The 27459-nt window shown below is 40.0% G+C and overlaps 1 protein-coding gene across 13 annotated transcripts in view; it reads right to left on the reverse strand.

Moving 5' to 3' along the window:
• Nucleotides 1–27459, reverse strand: part of ADCYAP1R1 (ADCYAP receptor type I) — a 144225-nt gene that overhangs the window by 102834 nt on the left and 13932 nt on the right. For all 13 annotated transcript variants that reach the window (XM_030264180.4, XM_041714324.2, XM_041714323.2 and 10 more), the window contains one exon: nt 9315–9475. In XM_030264180.4, the coding sequence (XP_030120040.2) occupies nt 9315–9365 (51 nt within the window). In that variant the 5' untranslated portion in view covers nt 9366–9475. The remainder of the gene's footprint in view (nt 1–9314; nt 9476–27459) is intronic.

Consider the following 27459-nt stretch of genomic DNA (forward strand, 5'->3'; position numbering starts at 1 on the left):
CAGTGGGTGAAATTGTTGGCAAACTTATTTTAGAAGTTTTCAAACCAAAGTAAAGCCTAGATTTAGCCTAAATAACCCTTCAAAAAGTCATTTTGGTCACAGATTCTGAGCTGCAGAGAGATTGTGGGGCAAAATCATTTGGAAAGAGGACACAGCAGATAAAGCATTTTCTTCTGTCTAAAGCTCTTAGAGAATTAATATTCCCTTTGAGAATTTTGCACTCCAAAAGGAGCCCAAAGAAAAAGAAAAAAATACTGCAGGAATTTGTTATTGGGAAGGGCAGGAGAAGTAAAATCCTTTATCAGTTTGAAATCCTCCAGAGAAATCCAGATTTAGAGGAGGCTGGAGCAGTGAGGTCAGGCACTGAACACGTACAGAGGTTGGGAAACCATTAAACTCCCCAGAACAAATGAAATCTGCTTCAAAGATGTTCCTTGAGACTATTTTCCCTCAACATGTTGATTGGATTTACATTCTAAACCATATTGATAACAAAAAAAAAAACCAAACAAAAAAACCCAACAAAAACCCCACAAAAAACCCCACAAAAACCATTAAAAACCCCAAACAAACAAAAAAACCCCCCCAAAAAACCAAAACAAAAAAATGAAAAGCACAAGCAACTGGCATTTGTTCCTTTTTAAAAGAGCTGAGGAATGTTAAAAAGTGTTCATTTCTATAGTGTTTCTTGTTTGAAGAAAATAAGTATTTAGAAATCTTAGATCCAAAAAAAAAAAAAAAAAAAGGGGGGAAAAGTGGCTTAAATTGAGATTGGATTCTTTGAACTCTTTTAGAAGCAATAATTCCAGGAAAGTGCTACAGAATATTTTTTTAAATGTTGTTCTATGGGGAAAATATTTTTCCTGTTGTGTTTAAAACAGATCTTCTTTGGGTTTGGGGTGTTTTTATGATGATTCTGAAGTATTTAATAGATGCATTTAGATTTTTTTTTTTACTCCAGACACAAAGATCCATTGGCATCTGCCCTCACTCATACAAGAACATATATTTAATATTGAATTTTAAAAATGTGTTCCAGGAACCAACAATAATAAACAGAATTTGTGATAAGCTTACAAATGACCATACCAAGATGGGTCACAAGATACTGAAAGTTCAAGACAATCAATTGGTGAGTTACTGTCATCTATTCCTGATGCACAGAACATTTCTAAATGCCCAATAAAAATAAGATTTTTAAAAGCTAAAGAGACCAAAATTTAGTCTAAAATAATTTTTTGAGGGTCCTGCAGTAAGGAGAGCATTAGGGGGATTTTAGGATGGGTTTTACCAATATCTAGAGGTGTCAATCACTAAGTACAGAAGAACACTAAATATAGAAGAATCAAAATTGTATATTCAGATAGATAAATATCTTCACCTGAGGCCTTGGCACAAGTTGCCCAAAGAAGCTGTGGCTGCCCCTGGATCCCTGGAAGTGCCCAAGACCATGCTGGATGACGCTTGGAGTACTCTGAGATAGTGGAAGGTGTCCCTGCCCATGGCAGGGGTGGCACTGGATGGGCTTTGAGGTCCTTTCCAATCCCAGCCATTCCAGGATTCTCTGATTCTAATCCAGATATCCAGAATTTAGGGGGCTAATTATTGCTCTAAGTGAATTTTCTGACTTTTTTTATGTGCAGAACACACAGAGGAAATTACCGAGGCATCTCTGATTCATTCATGGTGTCCTTTTAGGCAAAGCTGGAATTCTATGGCATGGAAAAAAAGATCACAGAGGTCACCAGATTTTGGTGTAGATGGGATCCACATCTCCAAAATCTGCGCTTCCACATGGGGAAAACAAATCTAAGAGAAACACAACTTTCTTGTCAGGAGCACAAGTTTCTCTGGAGTGAGCAATTCACCCCTTGCCCGAGGAAACACAGAAAGGTTTGGGGTTGGGTTTTGTGGGACTGCAGGGACAGCAACACGTGGGGTTTGGGGCTGGCAGTGTTTTCTAAGGGTCCTCAGAGGTCAAAGAGATGGCTGGCACAACAGCCAGGCTGTTACTGCTTTGGAAAAGAAGCCCTGGAAGCCCCCTCAAGCCTGGCAAATTCTGGTTTCCCAAAAGTTTGGAAGTTTGGTCTGCAGAGTTTGTGGGGTGGGAGCTTCTATGAGCAAAAGCGCCTCCCTGGTTCCCATGGCAATACTGGGAAACTGCTGGCTTGAGCTAAGTACTGATAATGAAATGTTAATTAGCTAATTGCTCCTGGGAATCACCCACACCCCCTACCCACACTGCCATTTTAGGACTGGGATTCAAAATAGAGGGACCTGTGGAATCATGGGAGGGGGTTTTGGGGATGAAAACACCCCTAAATGGAAGGCTGGGCACAGTGGAGGGGGCTGGATGGGTTTGCTGGGTGGGGAAAAGGGAACCACATCCCTGGTCTGTGTCTGACCTGTCACCAGAGCCTGCAGAGAACTGGACTGGGCTGTGGGAAGCAGGAACAAAGGAACAGCTCTTCCTGGTGTCACCAGGAGGGAAGGAGAGGGGACAGCTCCTGCTGGACTTGGGCAGCAGGCTCTGCACATCCCCTCACCCTGCGGCTGCCAGTGTGCCAGGAGGGAAGGAGAGAGGACGGTCTGCTGGGACTTCAGATACAGACTGCACACCCTTCCTAGGTTATAATATTGGGGTGTATTCCATTACCACCTCCAGCTGCGATCCCTTTCGTTCCTTATCTCGTGACTCAGAGGTAAGTCCCTCCAGGAGGAGCTGTTCTTTTAGCCACATGGCTGAGAAGATCACAGCATTCTGTTGTGAGATGCTCCGCCCAGAGGGAGGAGCCAAACGATGCCATCAAGGATATAAGTGGGGTTGTGCAGACAGCAAGGAGATCCCCTCTTCCAGGAGGAACAGCTGAAACCTTCTCTAAAATGGACCTCCAGAGGGAAACTCCATCAGTCTACAGGAGCACTGCTTGGACAGAACCATATCTGCTACCGCCGCCCCAGCCAGCAAGGGTCAGGCTGTATCTCTAACTCTGTCAGTGGTTCTTCTTTTGTGCTGTTGTATTTATTTGGTTCTTTGTTCCCTTTCTTCCTAATAAATTGTATTTCTGAGTTAGAGCCTCTCACTGGTTTTGCTTTTCAAACCAGGACAACACTTCTTCACCTCCGGCTGCCAGTGTGCCACAGAGACCCCAGGGACAGACCCTGCACGGAGACCCCAGGGACAGACCCTGCACGGAGACCCCAGGGACAGACCCTGCATGGAGACCCCAGGGACAGACCCTGCACAGAGACCCCAGGGACAGACCCTGCATGGAGACCCCAGGGACAGAATCTGCAGCCTTCTCCATCCTCAGCTACCAGAAAAAAACTACAGCTCCATGTCGAGCCCCCTGCCCAGCTGATCTTTTTAATAAAGAGCTGAACATTAAAAAAGGCATAAGTCCTGTTCATTTCAGGAGCCACTGAGCCCATCTGCTCCTTCCAGCATCATTCCCTGACCCCCAGGCTGGGCCCAGTCCCTGCCACAGGACCCACATTCACTCTGAGAAGCAGCAGGGTTTATTTCACAGATTGGGAAAAAACTCTTTATTGCAAGCAATAAAGAGGGTTGAGGGTTCCCTCCTGCCCCTGATGAGAGGGGCAGGAGGGAATAAAAGAGACAAATCCCTAATAGAGGAATAGTGCTGTAAATGTGATTTTTTTCATATTTTTGTCCTCTCTTCCTGCTTTCTTGCTTCCATTTCCCCCTCCTCTGCAGCCTTGGTTCTGCATCACAGCTCTCTCCTCAAGCTGCCTGCACAGGAAATCCTCCTGGGCTGCTGACTCAGTAAACCCAAGGAATTGCAGGCAACACTCTTGAAGTCTAAAGACTTGAAAACTTTCCCTCCAGGAGCTTGGTATTAACAGCTGAGCAACAAGAAAAATCACTGATTCTGATTTTACTTTTATTTTTTTTTTACAGCCTCCTTTTTTAAGAACTCTTTCCTATGCCCAGTTTGTAATTTGACTGCTCATCCGACCCTCCTGCAAGTTCGTGAATGCAAAACCAGCAGGGGAAAAAAAAATCACATTAATTAATGCCTTTAAATCAGTGTTGTCATCATTTTATTTGCCTCTCACAGAAATCATTGCTACTTCCAGAGGGCAAAAAAAGGAAAGATTTTAATATAACATAGGGACATTATTTTTTGCTTTGTTACCTGCTGTTTTGCATTTCTAAGACTGAGATATCTTGTCTGTCTAAAGGAAAGTTGTGGTAGACACCTGTTTTTATTCACAGTGTTCCGAACCACATTTTGGTAGAATATGTGTATTTTTAGACTTTTTTTCTCCCCCTGCCATTCGTCTTTGGTGCAAATCTTCTTAAAAAGCTTAAAAATCTTCAAGACCAGGCTGGACAGGGCTCTGAAAATCTTGGTCTAGTGGAGCTGATATTACCTGACCTTTAAGGCCCCTTCCAGCAGAAACCATCCTATAATTCTATGAAAAACATTTTTACATTTTAACCAGGTGTCTCTCTTTAGCTTCAGCAATAATTCTGACTGGCACCTGAGGTGCCCAGGTGAGGTTACAAGTGCCAGTGCACCAGGCAGAGCAACAACAGAATTTCCAGGGCTCCCACCACCTTCAGGAGTGTAAAAACACTGAGTTTTCTCAGAAAAAAAATCCAGAGACTTAGAGATATGTCAGGTGGAAATCCCACTCTCACTCTGGCACTCTCTATAAGCTCCTATCCCACCTAACTGACAAGGTAACAACCATCTGGGACTTGGAATCCTAATTTTTGTGCCTCTGGGATGTCCTTGAAGTTGGTTGGTACCAAGGCCTCTGTGGTTTTGCCATGCTGATTTTCTCAGATGATTTTTCTCAACACCAGAATTCTGAACCTGCTCTTTGAAACTGCTTTACCCAGTATTACACATCCAAAGACTTTGGTTTTCTATTTTAAACTTTGTTTTTCTGTTTTAAACTTTGATTTTCTATTTTATATTTGTTTTTATATTTTAAGGCTTTTAAGAAGTTGCTATTTTCTCCAGATTGCACCCAGAACCAGCTCCTCCTATTAAAATGGAAAAGTTACAGCAGCATTAATACCTTGGTTAGTTGAGTCTTTATTTCCTATGGAGAACATTCCCAGCAGTCCCCTGGCTGTGTTTGTATATAAAATATTTATATTTTCATTACATAAATAACAGAGAAGTCGCATTCAACTGTGCATTGTGTTTGAGAAACCTGCAGTCCTACAGAGAGCTTGACTTCTCTAACAGGGTTATGAGATGCTACAAATCAGCAGGCAGGTAAACTCATTAAAAGCTCTCTCATTAAGCCCTGGAATGGGAAAAAAAAAATGGTTTGCTCAAAGAGCAGGGACCAACCCAAGCTTTTGTGTCTGTGCTTGAGGAGCCTCACGTTTGGGCTGTGCTTAAAAATGTTGCAGGCTGGGAGAGAAACCTGTAGAATTTTATTGTGTCTGTGCCTCATCTTTTAAAAATAACAGAGGGTGGAAGGTAGATGGTTCTATTTGAAGGGAGCCTGGCACTGGAAGTGACAGTCAGGGGTGAATGATGGAGGATACAGAAGATTGAGAAATATTCCCCCCTGCAGCAAACAGGGCCTGAGCAAACACTTCAGTTTCTCTCCTCAGCTCTTCATGAATTACTTAACTACCATCAGATCCAGGTTTCATTCTTTGCTCTCTGAGGTGCTGCCTGCACATCCAAATCTGTGTTTGCCCACCTGACTCTCATTCAGACACCACACTTTAATGTTGTTATACAAGAGGCATCACTTACGCCTTCCCTTTTCCATATTTCTCTCTTTTTTAAAAGAGAACAACCTTCCCAGCTGATCAAGCATTACACAGAATTTTCTGCCACTGGAAACATTGAAGCGTGGCAATATTAAATATGTACCCACAAGAAATTCCAAGTATTAGGTGAAGAAATGCATCAGAAGGAATTATTCCGGACAGTTGGAACACCTGCATTGCAGTTACATTTAAAATTCAGTTCATACTCCAGGCCAACTTTGTGAGTCATGAAACTCATTGTTTCTCAAGTACATTTGGAACCAGACAAAGGAACGATGGTTTAGGATTTCTTTCTTCTCCATAATTTTATGATGACTTTTGTTGATATTTTCCAATTAAAAAAAAGAAACAACACAACAATGTTATCACAGATAAACAGAATGCAAAGTCAATCAAAGTGCCAGTGAAAATGAATTCAGAAGCAAAAAAAAAAAAAAGAAAAAATTAAAGACATAATGGAATCCTAGAATGATTTGGGTTGGAAGGGACCTCCAAGACCATCCAGCTCCACCCCCTTGCCATGGACAGGGACTCCTCCCACTATCCCAGGATGTTCAAAGTTTCATCCAAAGCAAAGAATGGAAATTAGTGGGAAGAGCTGAGCCAAGAGAAATGGGTTAAAACCAGCTAAAATAGCAACACAGGTATTTAAATCCAGGAAAGCACTTAAATGGCAGAAAAAAGTAAAGCTCAAGAATTCCTCTAAAGGCCTTGCAGGCATCATGGTGCCTTCAGTCCTGAGGGGTTCATAGGTCAGGTTAATGCAGAGCAGCCTGTAAAACACATGGAAAACTGAATCATCCTTGACTCTGAGAACTAGCTCAAAATGCTCATTTTTAATTATCTCTTAGCATATGATATTCTTCTTGTCTGGTTGGAGCCTATACTTGAAGCCACCTGGAATTTCCCATTCATACTTGGTTCTCTTTTTGTCTTTTTTTGATTTGTTTATGGATGTGGACATCGGTTTGGAGGCTTTTGTGGGTAAAATGGATCTGACCAGATGTGCTTGGAAGAAAGCAGTATATAAACAGTTTTTTCCAGGAACATTGTGGAGTCTAAGATGACTTTCAATTACTCTAATTATTTTAAGAGTCACATCCTCTCCCTTGGTAGAAAATTGGAAAATCTGCATGACAGGGAAGTGCCAATTTGAGGTCACCAGCACAGCACATTACAAATGGTTCACAGGGAAAGGGTGTGCTCCAGTGGAGAGAAATGTGTTACCACAAGAATTGCAAAAGAATGACAGCAAGGGAAGAAACATAAATAACATTATATCATTCCTGAAATTTGGTCTGTGAAAAGAAATGTAGGGATTTCATGTGAAATGAATACTTATACACAAATTATTGTATAATCTCTGTGGTGGGCTCTGTGTGTGCAAACACACCAATTCATGTGTGTTAAATGGTCAACTTCAATGTCTAGATTCCTGCAAAAGACTGCAGTAAAACCTTAAATTCATAAAGAAGATCACAAACTTTGCAGAAGCAGAAAAAAAAAATCAGTTTTTTCCTTATTAGCTCTGGTATTTTTTCTTATTAGCTCCAGTTTGCTATTTGGTGTTTTATTAAGAACTGTTCTTTCCACAAGCTGGAGCTGATCACTAATTATCCAGCTCAGCAACCACAGTTATGTCCTGAAACGTGAGCAATTGGGAATTTGCTGTCCTTCTCCATCTGCCAGGAAGGTCACCCATCTGAGAGCTCAAGAGATTTGTTCATTTATTTCCCTTAATTAAAAACTGTTCACCTCTAAATAACGAGACACCTTTCAAGGGTCTCGAGCTGTGCACTAAAAATATTGAAATATTGAAGGTTGTTGGTCATTAAACAGAAATGCTTTTTGTCTTTTGATCATTTAATTATTTTGGTTGCAGTCTGAAAAATATGCTTGCATGGCCAGAAATTCAGCTTTCTAGTTTCTCCTAGGGCAGGATCCATGTCATCAACACTTATATGTCCAAAACCAGCATCTGAATTTGAACTAAATTTTATAGTCAGGAATCTCACAATACCTAAATCAGGTTAATGGGGGTTTTCCCCCTCCCCATTAGCTAGAGGAAGTTTACAGTAGTAATTTTAGAGATGTATTATAAAAATTAAACATACTCAGTTTTCAATAAATAATCTTTTCTACCTGACAAGGAAACCTAAGAAAGAGTCACAGGAGCCATGCTCTAGATAAAAATTCCAAAGCCATATATTTGTATGTAAAGAACTGTATTATTTGGATGAGCACAACTATGGTACCGATTCAAACCCAATTCTACAGAATTTAGCTGAATTATGCCACATTTCAGTTGTGCAGTGAAATGCACTCTAAACAAAAGCCAAAAGGAAAGAAAATGCATTTTTGTGTGCCAAAGTGAAAACAAGTTCTCTGTGCTGCCTGCTATGTGTTGTAGAAGACAGGCCACATGATTGATAGACAAGAGCAAAAAACTCTGCAAAAACTGCTAAAAGATGCTCTGGTCGCACCACCATCATAATAAACAGCTGTCATTTAAAAATAAAGCTGACTAAATGTCATGAATTCTTTCAAATTCTGACTATTAAAGTGCACCAAAGTGAAAATATCTGTGTATTAAGCAAGTGTAAGGCATTTTCATGGAAGTTGTAGAAGGCTTTTAAGGGGAATGAGCTGGAGGATTGAAATCCTGGTGCTATTTGTCACTGAATCCCTGTGAGCAATGCTCCTGGAGAAGAGCTGAAAAGCACATTTGTGAGCAATGTTTAACACAGAATTGTGTTGAATGCAACAAGAGGTTATTGCAGGGCTTGTGTATGACTCCTCACAGCTACAAAGGGGAAAAAAATATCTTTGTTCAGTGTTTTTGTGGCTGTTATGTGAGGAGAGGTGCATTCACTGTGTGTAGGGACCATGGAGAGGGAGAGTGACAATCCCCAGACGGGTTAACACAGAGTTATTAATGGAAGAGCACGTTGTTTTATAAGTAAGGACTTGTGGGGAAAATTAATCTTTGTCACCTTCATAAAGAGTTGAATTTTCAGAAAAATGATGGATGACTTTAAGTGCCTTTAGTATCTTTAGAGGTCCATTTGTATTGTTCCTTAAAATTGCCCCTCTGAAAATGGAGGCCTCCCAAAGCACTGCCTGGAATATCTCGAGGTTTAGGTTTCATATGGAGGGGATGAAGGGAATCTCTAATTTTATCCCTCTGTCTGGAAAAAAATATATTTTTAAACCCATGGATTTGAAACAGAAGACACACTGGTTGTTTGGTTTGTTTGGTTTTTTTTTTTCCTAATTATTACTTTATTTCATTTTGAATCTTGGTTAAAAACAGTGAGCAAGTGCCCTCAAGGGATGGACTTGCCCTTCTGAGGATGAGCAATGATCACAGTCCTAATTCATTAACAAAGGAGGCTGGAAATTCTTAACCCAAACTATGAGACCACCCAGGAAAATCCAGAAGTAGTGTCATCCAGAATTAGTAGATCCTTCCCTCTTGGTAAATGCTGACCTTGAGAACATGTATTTATATCAGAACAATGCAAATAAAATCATTTTTCCTTACCACAGGAAGCAATACGAGGCCGAAGAAGCAGAAATTCCAGTTGATGGCCATCTTCTCTCCTAATTCTGGACAAGTTTTGCTTGTTAACACTGAGATTAGGGATGAAGCACAGGCTCTCTGCTGATATTTTGGTTGAGGTCTTCACGTCAAGGCTCAGATCTCTGCAACAAAAGAGAATAATTATTATAAATATGTAAATCACGGAGAGAATGAAAAAGAAATGGACAGAAAACAGAGAACCAACACTTGAACTGCAAGTGGCACTTATTAGAGATCAACCAGGCTTTTTGCAGATTTTAAAGGTGGTCTTGGATATCTAATTTAAAGGCGAAGGACTTTGTGTGATCAGTAACTTGTGTCAAAGAAATGCTGGAACAGGTTCCATAGCTGCAAACACCTAAATTGTACCTGGGGAGAAAGAAGGGTGGATTATTTTGAACAGAAAAAAGACCTTTCTGCTTCATCTCTGAAGTTGTGGTTCACACAACTTTCACAATTTTCAGTAGTGTCTTAAAAGCAAAATTGTCTGGGGGCTTTTTAGGGGTCTAGCTCCCAAGATAGGTTGTCCATATAAGAAAATTCATTACCAGACCTGTTAATAACCTGTTAACAACCTGTTAACAGGCTTGTTAATAACCTTTCTGAGAACTTGGCAATAGGGGGGCAAAAGAATGAATTGTAGTCTCAGGGAAAAGATTGATCCAGGACATAATCAGGAATGATTTATATGAACAACAATGTCATCTATACCTGTGACTTCCATTGCTTGGCCTCTGACCTGAAGGAATTAAGGACTAGGGGAAAGGTGTTTTAAGATTTGGATTTATTTCTCATTATCCTACTTTGATTTGTAAAGGAATGATTTGTAAAAGAACTTTTAGAGCCAAAGGACACAAGTTTTATACTGACTGAAACACACTGCCAGGACATCAGCATTTAGAAAGGAGAGAGTCTTTCAATTAAAAAAATAAAACAGGAAAATTAATCTCACTCTAAATTTTGTGAGAACAATGATTCATGAAGTTCACTCTGAACTCATCTGTTTTCTTTTATCCTCTCTTGATCAGTCTCTCATGCTCTGTTCTGGCAGTGAATTTAATTACTGTATTTCTGATGGTTTATCAAATAATGGACAATTGATAAGATCTCAGCTGAGGAGGACAGCAAACATCCCTGGTGACATTCAGCCGTGAGGACTCGGAATTCCATTAACAGCAGCAAGACAAAACCAGACAGATGCATTAGCAGCCACTGGATTTGAAATGATTTCCTGATCCTTTGCACTCCTGTGTGCAGCTCAGGCCAGAAAAGCCAGAGAGGGTGTGGAGGTTGTGTTCTCTCCTTTCATTCTGCCCCTGTAACACATCAGGAAATGATCAAATGCAGGGGAAGGGTGGGAGATGCCAGACTAAGAGAAGGACACATTCAAATGCCCTGGGGGAAAAGGAAAACCTTTAGAACACTCTTTACTTTAACCTGGCAATCCCTAGGTTTGAAAAGCGAAGGGTGGCTGTTTTCTGTCTTGTCCGAGTTTCAAAGGAGCCTCTAAAGAGACAACGAGAACATCTGCAAAGCGTTTCATGGCTTTTCTCTCACATATTGCAGGGGAAATAAAAGAATCTACTTCATTTTTTGCCTTCAATGTAGTCATGGAAACCTGCACCAAATACTGGGCTGAGGCCTTCGTGTCATCCAGGGGGACTGGAGTGTTTATTAGGGAATAACAACTACCAGAACTTCTGCCCTGGACCTGCAGCAGAATCTTTTATACTGTTGAGCTGTTCCTGGCATGTATGTTAAACATACATTCAGAGTCCACCTATTACTAATTAAAGGCTACTTATCTCTCTTATCAATTAAAGGCTACTAATCTCTCTTATCTTATCAATCTTATCTCTATTGCAAATTAAAGCCCAGCTACTTCCTCAATAACTACTATCAGCTAGGTTATACTAGAAAAAAAACTTAAAAAATATATAGGTGATGCTGATAAAGCATTACCATTCAGGATTGAGAAAAATAAATAATTATATTAGTTTAATAATACTATAATTATCCAATAATTATATTGGATTTGAAAGGGAAGCTTGAATGATTATATGTTCTTCTGATATCAGTGGCTGATAAATCCTGTCATTTCATTGCTGATGTTTCATGTTGTTGTTTTATCTGCATCTGCCACTGTAATTAAAATTAATGAAGTCAGAAGAGCCAATAACAAAGGGGTTGCACCTTTCAGTTATGGATAAACAGTACCTGAAAAAAATCTTCAGTTATCTCTGGTGGAACAGAAGGGATGTTGAAGTGTCTGAGAATCTGAAAATCAGCTGACTGTTGGTAAAACAGAGTGGGTTTCAGGAGTTTATTTCATGCATGGCTGATATACAGGAAGAAGAAAAAAGAAAAAGAGCATTGTTTTGGTCACCTAGTGACTTAAGAAAATAATTCATCCCCTCTGAAGGTGAATTCATTTGTCCACTGGAAACACTTTCAGTGCCACAGTAGATTCTTTATGAAAGCATCTGAGTTGCTTCAAGGGCAGGCTGGAAAAGCTCTGACAAAACTTGTTCTGCTGCAAGTTCCCATTTCTTTCTCCATCTAAAAAGGTCTCTGGAGGCTGGTGAGGACAACTGCTCTGAGAGGCCTACAAGTGCCAAGTGCACCATCTGATGCCACCAATGAACAAAACCACACACTGAGATCTTTCTAGGTATGATGGGACTGCTCCCAGGGAGGCATAAAGAGGTAATAAATCACTGCTCAAAAGGATAAAAAGTCCTCATATTAAACATGGGTGAAATTGTTACACAGCATCGCAGAGTGCACCCACTGGATGAAAAATGCAGGAATATTTTTGATGAATGAAAGAGGATTTTTAGTGGCTTTGCAAGGCAGCTATGAACTCTTACTGAGATCACACCCCCAAAAAAAAAAAACACCTGATCTGCTGGGCTCCTTGTTGTGGTCCTCTGGGATGTGTGCCAGTGGTTTGAAAGGAAACCAACACATGTCACAGCTGACCCACGATGGTTTAGACCAGTGATGATCCAATGGGGATTCATCACTTAATTCATCTCACTCCAGTGTCCAGGCAGGGCCTCCCACCACATCCTCTTCCTGCCCCATGACCAAGGTCCTGCCAGGTGAGGAAATCTGAAAGCTTCTGACAACGTGCAGGAGAAATTGAGGTTTTGCAGACTGAATAAATTTCAGGAAAGTCAACCAGCCCATGCACAGCTACTCCTGTGTTTGTTAGAGACATGAAGGATGTTTCCCTATGAAGAATAAACATGGGTGGAGAATTACTGGGTGCAAAATATATGAACAGGTAATTATCATGAATGGCTTGGGGTTGGAAGGAACCTTAAAGATCATCATTCCAACCTCCTGCCATGGACAGGGCCACTTTCCACTAGAGCAGATTTCTGGCCTTAGACACCACAACCTCTCTGGGCAATCTGTTCCAGTGCCTCACCAACATCACAGTAAAGAATTTCTTCCTAATATCTAATCTCCTTCAATTTAAGGCCATTCCCCCTTGGACTTTCACTATACCAAAAGTGCCTCTCTAGACTTCTTTTAACCCCCATTAGGCACTGGAAGGTGCCCTAAAGTCTCCCTGGAGCCTTTTCTTCCCCATGATGAACAGTCCCAACTCTCAGCCTGAATTCACAGGAAAGGTGTTCCACCCCCCTGAGCATCTCTCCTGAGGGCTGGAGCACCTTTCATTGTGCACCTGATATTTTTCTATCTTTAGGCTCTCAATAACACAGTGCATTTTATGATTTCCTTTCTATAAGTTCCTAAATGTGGTATTCCAGCTACATCATTTATTTAAAAGGCACAGTGCCCTTTTCTCACGTTCCTGCTTACCAGCTATGAGCAGAGTTAGGAAATCAACCCCTCAGTGACCTAGGACATGTCTCCTAATTTTAGAAACCTGGGAGAGACATCCTCACACATGAGCTCATTGTCAAGTCTCTTTTTATATCAACAGAGAGAAGCAGACATGTGAAGGAAGTGTTTTGTCTGACCTATTTTAACCATCTCCTTTAAACTTCCAGCTCCTCTCCCAGAGTGTAAAAGAATTCCGAGCAGCCAGCTTTGTTGGCATCTACACTGTGGATAGCTAGATCTGGACAGAATAATGCCACCTCCAGTCTGAAATACATGGATCAGCAATATGAAACCCAAAACAGCAAATTTTCACATTCCACAAGGGATTGAGAAGAAATTTTACTGTTTGGGGTGTCAATAAATTAATGCCAATATATTTAAAGCAACAGAAAAGCTAAAGGAAAATTTAATTCCAGACAGCAAGAGCGCTAAAGCTTTCCATGGAAAATACTCCACAAAGAGCAACCCTATTAAGGCAAAGAACATCATGATCTTTGCACTATCTTTAATTGAGTAGTTATTATTTCTTGAAGTTGAAATAGTATATTAAATATAATATTTAAATATTACTAATTATTAAATATTTAAATATTGTTTACCTACTTTCCAAATTTGCTGAAATCAAAGCTTCTTTATGGGGTAACAGCAGCCAAGGGTCTGACTCTACTTTCTTTTATAAACCAATAAGACTTTTATTTTCCCTTTATGTACTTCACTGGGAAAGTCCCTCATGTCCTTGCTCCCCCTCACCGAGTCTGTTGCCAATGACAAAACAGGACTCAAAGAATCAGTACATCAGGAGGCCTAAAGTGGATTTTCAGAAAGGATTTACTGCTACAAAGGACAAAAATTCAGCTGCACATGAATGTCCTGAGGCACACCTTTGCTGAAAGAGTTGTCAACAAACAATGTGGAATTTTTTCACAGAACAGTCCACAAGCGTGGATGCAGGCTGCCCATTGTTCTAGCATGTGAGCTGGTGTGGAATCACAGGCTGAAAAATATCCATTCATGACAGATACATTCAGGCAGACTCTGCTGGTATCCAGTTTTTTTCACTATGCAGGAAAATTGCTGCTTAAGAAAACAAAACTTAAAAGAGAGCTGATACAGCACTAAAACAATTTTGCATGGATATATCTGAAAGAAATAGATTCAGCTGCTGCCTGGATTAGGCATATAAGAATATGCCTTGTTAATGAATCTCCAAGTCTGTTAGCAATGCTCAGTAATAATCCTTTTATGTTCCGGAGGAATAGGATTTTGATTTTCCTTTTTTCCTTGCATAAAACTCAGAAAACACCTGTGAATTTTACTATAACTCCTTTTCTAAAAGTGAAGATAAATGTGTGATTACAAAAGTAGGAAATTGTAAACTGCAGATGCTGAGATTCCCATATGCAAATGAGAGCTTAGGTATCCAAATATTTCTATATGAACTAGAATTATCAATTTTATTTACTTCCACGAGGATTTGTGTAGGAAATAAATTAATGCAATTTTTTAGCTTTGCAAGAATGACTGCTAAAGAGGAATCACTGAACTGGGGGTAGGAAGGACCTCTGCAGATTGTCTAGGTTATTCAAAACCCGTTCTCAATCAGTTTCTGAATATCTTAAACGTTGAGACTCACAAATTTATCTGATCAACCTCTTTCAGTATTTGACTATTCAAATGTGGTAAGCACATTTTTCTTCCTCTCAAGATTTTTTATAGAGGTGTATAGAGAGAAATGAAAGAGAAAAAAATTTCTATTTCTTCTCCTTGTTTTTCCTATGTGGAATGTGCTTGGAGAATTGTTTCCCTGGGGTGATTGCTTGGTTGGATTCTGGTGAGGATTGTTTGAGCCTGATAGCCAATCCAACCCACCTGGGGCTGGACTGTCGAGAGAGGGTCATGAGTTGTGTTAGAGTAAGAGAAAGTAGTATGTAGTTTTAGTATCCTCCTTTTATATAGTATATTAATGTATTTTAGCATAGTTGTAATAAAGAAATAATTCAGCCTTCTGAACTGAGTCAGACATTGTCATTTCTTCCCATTGGGTTCGCCTGCATTTGCAATATACTCAAACAATAACAAAGCTGAATTTCCTGTGTGTCTGTTTGTGCTTGTTGCCTCTTGTTAGCACAGAGAAGAGCTAGATCCATCTCTTTTGCACCCTCTCATAAGGGATTTTTACATTTTGATAAAATCCCCCCCCACCAAATCTCCTCCAGGCTAAACAGCCATAGGTCTCTGAGTGTCTTGTTGTAATTCTTTAATAATCTTTGTGGCTCCTCACAGAGCCCACTGTGTTCATTCTCTCAGCAGCTCAGCCCTGGACCAGGCACTCCAGGGCTGAGAGAGAGGAATTATCACCTCCCTTGACGTGCTGCCAAGGCTCTTCCTCATGCAGCTGATGATGCTTTTGGATTTCAACGCTGCAAGGGCACTTTGCTGGCTCAGGACCCACTTTTGTGTCCATCCAGAGCTTTAGGTCCTTCTCTGTAGAACTGCTTCCCAGCAGCTGATTTCCAGCCTGCCCTTGTGCATGGAAATATTCCTCTCCCAGTGCAGGAATTTGCATGTCTCTTTCTTATTCATCTTTCTGCCTATTTCTCAAACCTCTCTGGTTCCCTCTGAGCAACAGCACAATCAACCTCTTGGTCCATCAACTCTTAAATTTGTGTAACCTTCAACCCTCTTGCAGGTGCACTCTGTCCCATCATCCTGATCATTGGTGAAGACATTAACCAGCATTGCCACATCAAAAATATCTTTACAGTTCAACCCAGCCTGCCCAGGCTCTCTCTACAGTCAGTGTAGATGAAGGTCACCTCAGGGAGTAATTTTTATATCCTAAATGCCTTAAGGCCAGGCTGGATGGGGATTGGAGGGACCTGCTCTAGTGGGAAGTGCCCCTGCCATGGAAGGGTGACTTTTCAAGGTCCCTTCCCTCAAACCATTCAATAGTTCTATGACACTATGCCTAATTCTGGACAAAGTGAATTACTGCTTTGCAAGAACCAATTTTCTTTTCCTCTGTTTGTTCAGGACTGATGACAGCAAACACAGAAAATTCCATTCCCAAAGTTTAAGACACCAAAGCATCAATGGTAAGCAAAATAAAACCCTGACTTCCCTCTATGTTGAAGCCCTTTCTTACTTTCAGTATTATCTTAGTTCCTATTATTAACACAGCCTAGTAACTTCCACGTATGATTTACTTCAGCTGTCCCCTATTATAATTTTGATGGAGTGTTGGTTTTTGGGTTTTTTATTATTTTCTTTTGAGTGGTTTCAATTAAATTGAAATTCCCTGAAGATATGAGCATTATAATTTGTCCTTACAAAGTACACTCTTTATCACTTCTGTATAACCTGACAGCTCCTGCATTTTGTAGTCCTCTACTTTTATAGAATTTTCCTAACATATAAAAAAAACCTATTTAAAACTATTCCAAAACAGATTTTATTAAGTGCTGGTCAGCCAATTCAAGAAAGATATCCAAATTTACACTATATGAAGATCTGATTAATTTATTGAATATCTGCAAATTATCAAAAACTCTTTGAAAGTCCTAATCCTCTATATCCCATTCCTTCATAGGTGTGGTCAAAAAACCCAGCTTTTCCTGAGCTTTGAACGTTTATGCTTTTCTGGGACATATGTATAAAACTAAACAAGACTTGAAATATTTTGAAAACAAACTCTATTTAAAATGCCTGAATTTTATAAATAAAAGAAATTCTCACAATATAACAATTCTTCTCCTTCATATTATGCTGCTTCACCACTCCAGATGTGATGAAACACTGAAGGTTAATGACATCTCACTTCTGGATATCTGAGTATTTTGACATCGTAATAACTTTGAATGTCTGTTTGATGGAGGTGCTGCTTCAGGCTCTCTGAAAATTCAAGTGGACATGAGTGGATCATACATCCAGAGGTAAGTTTTTTTAGCTCATCTTTGCAGTGATAGACTCGTGAGAGCAGAGGCACTGGAACACAATTCATCCCTCCCTGGGCACCAAATTGCTTTTCTTGGCAGGTCTACATAACATCATCAATAAAATTCTTGCCTTGATTGGCATTATTTTCCCTATTGTATTATCCATCAGATTTATTGTGCCCTTATGTTATTGATGCCCCCAGAGTCCTGGTGAAATGACAAAACTTCTTAACTAAAGACCACAGACACTCTGATGCAGGGAAATAATTGCAAACTATCACACATTCAGGAAGCATTAGGCAAAGCCAAAAAAAAAAAAAAAAAGTGAGAAGATTCCCTTTTCACAGCAGATCAATTATCCTTTTTAAGCATCTGTGGTATATGTGATACTTCACTGCTAATATGAAATTAATACTGGGATCATAAAGATAACGACGTGCTGCTCCATTCCAGCAGGGCTTTAAGTGCTGCTTGGCGAGGGCCTTCAGAATTATTACTCCACAACCAGGAAAACACATTCTCTACCCGGCATATCAATGTTTTGCAAGAGCTCCCTGATTAATTTGCTTTCTTTGACTGGTGGTCTGAGTTTCCCTCCCTAGCTGGATGTGTAAATATTGTTCTTTATGATCACACAAGAGGTTGTAAGCGCTGTAACCTGTCCATCAGGTTCTGCTTTGAATCTGCCCAGCACCTGTGGAGCTGACATCTCTCACAGGTATCTCTTACAGAAAGAGTAAGAGCAGAGCAGAAAATGCAGTCTGGACCCTTTTAAAAAAGGGTTCTGGACCCTTTAAAAAGTTCTAGAGTCTTTTATTCTCATTGTCTCTGAGGATCTTCCCAAATGCAGTACTCAGACAGTACCTTCAAAACAATTCCTTAATTCAAAATATTCTATTTATCAGAGTATGATGCCACTGTTAACACCCTCAATTAGCCCTCTTGATGTGCTGAGCTGATTATCTTAAGATCAAACTTCTGTGATAAAGCCACCACCGATCCCCAGACCTGAGCCAGGCTCCATGCAAGGTGCTCTCAGCTGTGAGGAAATGCCAAGAGTATCTTTAAGATAACATTCCACTCTTTATTTAGCATGGGAAGACTCCATAGGAGTGTTCTTGGAGATGATGCTGGACCCAAGGGCAAGACTCAGGTCTTGGAGCTCCAGCAACAGCACAGCAAACTCTTATCACCCCTGGGAAACAAGACTACCCTTCCTGTCTGAGAGCAGGACAAAAGTAATAAAATAGGAAATGTTTTGGAAGGTGATGAATACAATGAGCCACTGATTGTATTTCCTGATGCCAAAGGAATAAACACAAGATGGTGTGAAGAAACCAGCCTGATACAACCTTGGTGTTGAGAAAAGGGTGCTTGGGAGTGTGGAAAAATTGCCAAGTTGTTCAGAGAGGATGATCAAATAATCTTTCTTTGCCTCAGGTGTACAATTCCTTGTCATTTTCCAGTGCAAAGTCAGAGGCATTCTGAATACAGCAGCTTGTACTTCAGTGAGCATTCTGAGCTGACAATCTGTGGTGGGAGCCCAGATCAACATCCATGCTCCTCTTCTACACTTCTAATCAACATCAAAAGTTTTCATGGGCCAAACTCCAGCCCATCTTGATAAAGGGACAGATATAATGTGTTTCCCAATTTCTACTGGGTAGGGAAAAAGATAGCTCTACTATTATGATTCCTCAAGCAAATATTGTCAAGGAAATGTATCCCAGAACAGGCCTGGGGCTATAATCCTGTCTCTTCCATTCTCAGGGAGGTGAAAATCCCATTTTTTTGTTTTAACAGTTTCACCCTTCCCTACTACACTGAAAGATAAAGTTAAGACACTGCATGAGCACTTGGAAACTGTGCAATGTTTTTCCCCTCCACATTTCCTATTGTCCTCCTTTCCTATTGCATTTCTGACAGCCTGGGCTCCCAGCTGTGTCCCACATTGTGCTTAATAAACTCATTATGTTTGGACATTATTAGGACCTTCCACAGCACGTGTTCTTGTAGCACCAGGGATGGAATCCAAGGCACATAAATCTGGCTGTCTGAAAGGGAACCATCTCTATCCACATTGGCCTCTCTGAGCTGCTTCCACAGTGGATGGAAGAGGAGTAATTGTCCTCAGCAGCACATGCCATTGCCTTGCTCCCGGACAATGTGCTACTCATCTTGGCAAACAGAGGGGTAATAAAGCACAAAATCAGCTTGATTAGCTCAGGAGAGCTTGTGTGGAATAGGCACAGCCCTGAGAGCAGCAGAAGCATCAAATTAACGAGGAAGGAAAACGATTGAAATAAAAGTCACTGTTGGGTCAAGAGGTTAAGCTGGGAATCAGAAGAAAGCTTTAGACCATCAGCAGAAAAGGGACCTGAAAGTACCTTCCAGGGAGAGGAGGAAAGTAAAAATAAACTTAGACTTTTGAGAGGACTCCATATAATGTGAATACTTTGTAAACCAATTTCTCTGACAGATGAAGACACCGCAATGTTAATAGATAGAGATTCTCAACCACATGGCTCTGATCCAGAGCTGGATTCCACCTTTCACCTTAAAGCATGGAGTAAACTCATGTCTCTGCAGTGAGGACAACTTTGATGAGGAAAATTGCATCCCTGGAAGTGTTTCAAGGGATGTGGCACTTGAGGACCGGGTTTAGTGATGAACCTGGTGATGCTGAGTTAATGATTGGACTTGATGATCTTGGAGGTCTTTTCCAGCCTAAAAGATTCTGTGATTCTGAATTTTTGACAAAAAGGGCAGTCATAGCCTGACACAGAAAGAAATTAGTCTGGAGAAAATATTGTCTAGAGAAAAGAGTTCAGAGAAAAATTTCTTTTTCTTTCTTTCTTTCTTTCTTTCTTTCTTTCTTTCTTTCTTTCTTTCTTTCTTTCTTTCTTTCTTTCTTTCTTTCTTTCTTTCTTTCTTTCTTTCTTTCTTTCTTTCTTTCTTCTCTTTCTCTCTTTCTCTCTTTCTTTCTCTCTTTCCTTTTTTTCTTTCTTTTCTTTTATTTCCTTTTTCCTTTCCTTTCCTTTCCTTTCCTTTCCTTTCCTTTCCTTTCCTTTCCTTTCCTTTCCTTTCCTTTCCTTTCCTTTCCTTTCCTTTCCTTTCCTTTCCTTTCCTTTCCTTTCCTTTCCTTTCCTTTCCTTTCCTTTCCTTTCCTTTCCTTTCCTTTCCTTTCCTTTCCTTTCCTTTCCTTTCCTTTCCTTTCCTTTCCTTTCCTTTCCTTTCCTTTCCTTTCCTTTTCCTTCCTCTAGATAATGTAAATATTTATCTTAATTCATACACCACCATTTCACTATTATCATAAACAAAGTGGTTTTACCACTTCTAGAAAAAAAAAAAAAAGGCAAATATAAATGAACAGAAGTGATTCATTTCCATGCAATCTTCTTTTCAGCCAGTGATTAAGACTACCTCTATTTTAATCTTTATTATCTGCTATGGATCTCAGTATGAGAGTTCTAGAAGATGAGCTGGCCCTGTGGTGCTCTATAGGGTGGCAGAATATGGCCCTAAGGGAATACCTGGGAAGGTCAGAACAATCAGGATCAAAACAATTTCATATTCACATAAACAGATGTACAAGTACATGCAGAACTCATTGGCCAATAAAGAATGTGTTTTCTTATTTTATTAATTCTAGAGGTGTCCAAAAAAACCCAAAAGAAACTCATCAAGACACAACTGGAAGATATCAGTTGTATCCATTATAGCATTCTTTATACTTCTGTCAAATTCCAAGCTACTACAGCAGCAATTTTCTCTACAGATCCCGTGTGAACAAGAGCCAATGGAAATTTAAAAAAAGGGTAATTTTCCTCTCTTGGGTGTGTCTGTTGCAGTAAAAGCTGGAAATCCTGATTATAGATGTGAAGCTGTCTGATGAGGAAGTTTATAAATTGACAGGATGGTCATTGCATCAGAATCAACCCAACTTGCTATGATTCACATTTTCTGTTAGGTGTCATGTGGAACTGGAATATCCCCTGTGGCCCAGAAAACAATCAAAGTGTTATTCCTTTCCACTGGATAGCTTTGTCATCTTATTGTCATGCATCCCAGTAAAACCCAGGATATAAACACGTAAATCCAATCGAGCTGAAATCCCTTCTTCTCCAGCGTGCCCACTGCTCAGTTTGAAATAGGTTGACTCATGTCTCAAAGACACAGTGAAAATGCCTCCCTCCCCATGGGGGTCCTTCAGAGCCCTGGGTGAGAGTTATCTCATTAAAATGTGCACCTCCAAACCCCAGATAATTTCCTTGTATAGTCCCTGAGATGTAATCAGCACATCCCATAGAGTTCACAGCATATGTTAGATTATCCTAAATTATGTCTTTCAAAACAACAGATTAATTATGTCCTATTTCTCTCTATTTTCTATCAGGAGGAAGGAAAGGAAAGAGAAGGATTTGAGAAACAACATTAAAAGATTCAGTCTAAACATTAAAAGTTGCCAAAGCTACACTCAGCTGATGAGCAGCATCTTATAGTGGGCAGAAGACTAAGGTTAAATAATGTGTTTAGCAAGTTTTTTTCTTGTCGCTCCAACCTCCTCCCCTTTACCTTCCTCACATCAGATCAAATGTAAATTCTGTTCAGGTCTTCATTTGCACCCACCTTAAGCTTAATATGTAATTTAAGTTCAGCTGAAATGCCACTGAAAAAACGTGATCATCACCATGTGCCTTTCAAGCACATCAGGTAATGAAGGTTTGAGCCTTTAGAAACTCTTTAGGACAAAGGATTTTGGACAAAGATTTCAGAATTTTGTCATGGTGAATAATGTATCAATTTTACATTATTCCCCTATTTCCTTGGATACTCTGTGGAGAGGGTTTATTCTAAACTCTTGGAATAACTACAAGAACAGTCCTGTAGACAGGGACAACTTCCCAGGCTGGTTTCTCATGGAAACAAAGGATCTGCCCACCCTGGTCAGCATTTGATAAAAACTTCTAAAAATAATCAGCACGCTTCCTAATATCCTATCTAAAGAAAAGCAACCTAAGAAAGAGAGAGCTCAGCTGATCTCCAGCACTGGGACATCCACTTCAGCAGCCTCCAAAGGATGCAATTTATTAAGACAAGAAATCCAGCTGTCCCAAAGCCCTAATTTCTGCAGACTGCATTATTGATGACCCTCATGGCTGCAGATGGCACAGAGCTACATTCAAGTGGCCTCTTTAGGCTTCCTCATCCAAATAGAGATTTAAAGAGAGGGATTAAAGGTGGACCAGGACCAGAAAATAAAGGAGAAACCATCAATGGTATGTGAAAGTCAGCTGGCAAGACCTGGGGCTAATTTTAATGGTTTATCTGTGTTCTGGCTGACCTTGGAAATATCCAAGGTGTTTAAACATGGAATATACTTCCATGCTTAAATATGGAATATGCTTCCATATTTAAACACAATACCCAAATATTGTGTTTAAATATGGAAGCAATCCTAGGAATTAGGTAGTGGTAGCACAGAATAACTTTGAGTTATCTTCACAACATTTTCTGGTTCAGGCATCTCAGTTTTTTCTTGCTATTCCCTAAGAATGTATTCTGTACCAAAGACCAGCTTTTCTTTTAAGGCACCACTCCAACAAAACACCCAAAAACAACCAACCAACCAAATGGAAAAGAAAAAAAAAAAAACCACAAAAAAACCTCAAAAAGAAACAAAACCCCAAAAAACCCCATCCCAAAACTAACAAACTCCAACCAAATCCTCCACATTCAGTAGGAAAGGTGAATCTGCATTTTATGGCTTTTCCTCCCTCATATCCTAGAGTTCACTTCTGTCCCTGGAGTTTGCTGCCAGCTGCAGCAAATGAGGCATGGGATGAGTTTGTGTGTTTTTCTGAAACATGTAACTCACTGGGGAAAGCAGGGTAGGGACACAGAAAGGAAAGGAAGAGAATGATCTTCTTTCAGCAAATAAAATGAAATGTGTGATAACCTGGAGTCAGCACAGTGGGAGCCTGTTTTGGACAAGCAGAATAAATTTTGTGCTGGAGTCTTGATAGGATGGTGCACAGGGGACTCTCCAGGGCACAGCTTGGCTGCCATTAGACATGTCCAAAGAATTGGGTATTTTATTGAAGATTGTTTTATTTAGAAACAGACACAAAATGAAAATGCTGTGTGAGGCAGAGAATATTTTTTACAGTAGGACTTTGCACATTTTGGGTGTGTGTAGGTTTCCCACTTAGATTAAACCAAAATGTTGTGGCATGGGTTTAGATATCTTTTGGATTGTTTCATTCTATCCAGCACTGCTTGACTCTAATTGATCACAAAATCCTCCTTGATGGACAATAATCCAAGGTTTTATAAAAATAATTCTGGCTCATGTTCTGCAAAGGAGTGTGGTATTCTGTGTTATCTTCAAGTCAGCAATGAAAATAATTACAGTTATTAAATAAAAATGTTTTTAAATGACAGTTTTAAAATAAAAATAATGTAGGATAACATGAAAACAATCCTTCCAAAAAACAAAACAAATAATAAACAAATCCCAAACCCAAACCAGGACATTAGAGCTTACAGGTCATAAATAAGCAGGTGAATAAAACTGAATAATTATTCAGTGAAATCATCCAGCTCCAGTCCAAAAGGCCATGATTACCATCTCTCTAAAATGGAAATTCATGTGGTTTTCTCTTTCTTCTGCCTTTTTAATGTGTTTCCCAAACAAACCAAACACTCCCACATGTAGAGGCCTTCTCAAGGCAATCTTCATCTCTGAAGACAAAAGCAGCAACTTCTGCAGAGTGCCCTGAGTGAGAAAGGAGGACATTGAGTACTTCACAGCTAGGTAACCTCAGTATTACAGATCCACACAGGATTAATTTAGCTCCGAGTACCTGCTGTACCTCCTCTGATCACCAGCAAAGGCAGTAACACAAATTCTCATTTTTACTCTTTCAAGAGTGTTTCTCTTTTCAACTATTTTTAAGTTAATGGCGTTTGCTTGCATTATCTGAGAGGAAATTGAAATTTCTTCCTTAGAAGATGTGAATTCTTTCCTTCTGCTGACCCTCTGTACAAATGAGGTGGGTAAAAATTCCATAGGAATTATTCAAACCTCAAGGGGGCTATAAACACCCCTGTCCCCAGCTCTGGCTGTGATGGAAAGGACATTAACCCCACTCAGCCCAGAGACACCAGTCTGTGCTGCCCTGCTTCCAGACCCCATCAAGCTCCTTGTAGGATCACTGCCTGACCCAGCTTACTCCAGGTGAATTGACTGAAATATTGGGTTGATTTAGATTGGATATTAAGAGGAAATTCTTTACTCAGAGGGTGGTCAGGCCCTGGCAAAGGGTACCCAGAGAAGCTGTGGCTGCCCCTGAATCCTTGGAAGTGTCCAAAGCCAGGTTGGACAGGGCTTGGAGCACCTGGGATAGTGGAAGGTGTCCCTGTCCATGGCAGGGGGTGGAACTGGATGATCTTTAAGGTCCTTTCCAACCCAAAATGTTCTGTGATTCTATGATTTTGTGATTCTATGAAATAAAAACTCTTTGCCAGCCAAGGCCAGTGCGATACAGTCGGGTCAGGGAACTCTTCTCAGCAGCTCAGTGGGGAGATTCAAGAGGTGATGATGAGATGGTAGAGCTGGCTAGAGGTTCTGGAGTCTTCAGGGCTCCAAAACAACTTCATGGACTTCACACTTCAAAACTCATGGACCCAAGGTCTTCCTATGATCCTCTGGGATTTTTCTCCCCTGTTTTCTTGTATGTGCTATTTCTTATTCTTGATGTTTATGATTTTAACTCTCAAACAGCATATTCATTTTGTCATTTTTAACAGAGCAGGTGAAGCTGGGTCTTAACAATGCATATATTCTAATTCTCTGACTGGGAACATTTTCCAGTAATAAAATATGCAACAAATTCTCCTGCTCTTTAATTTGCCATTTAATCGATGTGTTGTTATCATGCTCAGTAAATGGTGCACTATCAGTTTAATTTGTTCAACTCTTGTTGTGCTGCTTGTTTTCACCCCTCCTTGCTCCCCCCCTCCCCAGTACATAACCATCATATCATTTTGCATCCCATGTGGGATTTCTCTGCTTTAACCTAGTAAATCTTTTAATTCCTAATTCAGTATTCTGCTCTAATAGATTCACCCATGAAAAGAGCCCGGAAGGCTGGAGCTAAGAAAAATCACTTTCATTTTCTCAGATACTATCGAGTGGTTTAATGTAAAATACACATGCAGTGCACAGTTTGTGATCTCAGATTTTATCAGCCACGTGTTGCAGAGCAGAGTCAAACCTGATCAGGTTTTTGATGAAGGGATAAAGATTCAAGTCTAGGCTGGAACCACTTAATAATGGTGAGATTCTGAAGAAAATAGAGTTGCATAACAGCGAGGAACAGTCACAAGAGAGACTGAAATTTGGCTCCAAAGCACTGGTGTGAAATGTGGACACCAGCACAAGCAGTCCAAAGCAGAACTTAGAACTTAATTAACCTTGCAGCTTCATTATTAGGGAGCTCCATTTAAATTAATGATCCAAATGGAAGTGTTAAAATAGCAAATGGACAATCTATGTTTAACCATAAATGCTATTTCTGTTTGTCATTTACATTTAAAAAAGGCTGATTATATCTGAGTTGGGAGACAGAGTTTGGCAATTTTTTTTTTATAACTGGGGAAGGTATTTCAGGAATATTATAAGTGGATATACATTTTAATTTCTATTTTTCCATTGATTTTTCCATATTGGACCATGCCATATGGTTCATTCTGATTTAGTTTCTAGCAATTCATAATTCAATTAAGAATTACTGTCTAAGAATTAAACAGAAATTAAAAGCACATTTGGAAATGCACACACACGATGTTCTAAGCCTCTCTGCCCTGACTGAGGAAGGGAAAACAAAGTTGATCATGACATTGAAATTTATTGAGAATTATGTGATGCCCTGAACAAAGAAAGAATCATGTGGTGTTAGTGAATTGACTGCACTGCTCCTGGACAAAGAGTTCTTCCAAGTTAATTATTAGCGTTTAAATTATAAGCAGAGATATTTTAGTCTCTTTTTACTGTTAATAAAAAGAGCCTGACACCTCCACAGCATGAATCATATTTTGACTTCAGTCACTCTTTTTTGTCTTTGGCTAAAGATGAAGCCTGTACTGACTGCCCTTCTAATTCAGAAATAATAGAGTTTGTACTTTTTTTTTCCATGTTCTGCCTCAGTTTCACAACACATTGTGACCTCTAAATGTTCTCCCAGCTTCCAGGCTGTGTATTTTCATGAGGGTTTCAGTCAGCCTTGGTTTCTTGGAAATTAGAACTAAATTCCTCTGAGTGTGCTCAGGTTCTTTAATTACCAGAATGAAGAGCGGTGTTCTCCCTGCATGGTTTCTTCAAAAATGACTGAAAAATTGGTCTTATTGCTACAACAGTCCCATTTTTCAGCTGATTCCAGGTCATTCTCTTGCAAGGATATCCCACCCCTGAAAGTGTCCAAGGCCAGGTTGGACAGGGCTTGGAGATATTGGGATAGTGGGAGATGTTCCTGCCCATGGCAGGGGGTTGGCATGAGATGAACTTTAAGGTCCATTTCAACCCAAACCATTCTGGGATTCTGTGGTATTTTCTTCCCTCCACCCTCTAGACAACATTACAAATTTACTATTTCCCAAAATTTACTGGGGATTTTGACAAATATGGAGGTTGATGACTTCTGTCAAGATTTTTCTCTTAATCATGATTTTGTGTTGATTTTTTTTCCCATTTCACTTCTTTATTTTTCCTTTTACAAGCCTGGTTTTGGGGGTTGGTGAGTCCCTTCCATGGCAGTGGGATAGGAATGTCCACCCTCCACGCCCCCCAGCACTGATGTCACAGTGATAACTTCCCAACTTACTACCATTTACTGAACATATTAAAAACCCTGTGAGATCTGTTCCTTCAGCTCCCAGGGCATCTGTGGATTTAAAAATGCCAGCAGTTTTAAGACAGATCCCTATGATAAACAAAAATTCTGATATGTCAATGTGAGCTACAAAAAGAGAAAAGAAAGTCAATACGGTAAAAAAAAACAACCTTTCTGAAGAAAAGTGCCAGTTGTACTCTGACTTCTGAACACCTCCAAAGCACTAAAAACAGACATGAAGAAAATGCTCTAAAATTGCTCTTGTTGTTATTGTCACTAAGGAAACAACTTCCCAGGAATCTGCAAGTTGAGTATACAAGCTCTTTGATGTGCAGCCAACTCTCTCTTCCAGCACACTTCCCAGTCTCCAGTGAATCATGTCTGTCCACCAAGGGAAATCTCTCCTGCCCTGTCTCAGCT

Source organism: Taeniopygia guttata, chromosome 2 (genome assembly GCF_048771995.1).
Source record: "Taeniopygia guttata chromosome 2, bTaeGut7.mat, whole genome shotgun sequence".
Lineage (NCBI taxonomy): Eukaryota > Metazoa > Chordata > Aves > Passeriformes > Estrildidae > Taeniopygia > Taeniopygia guttata.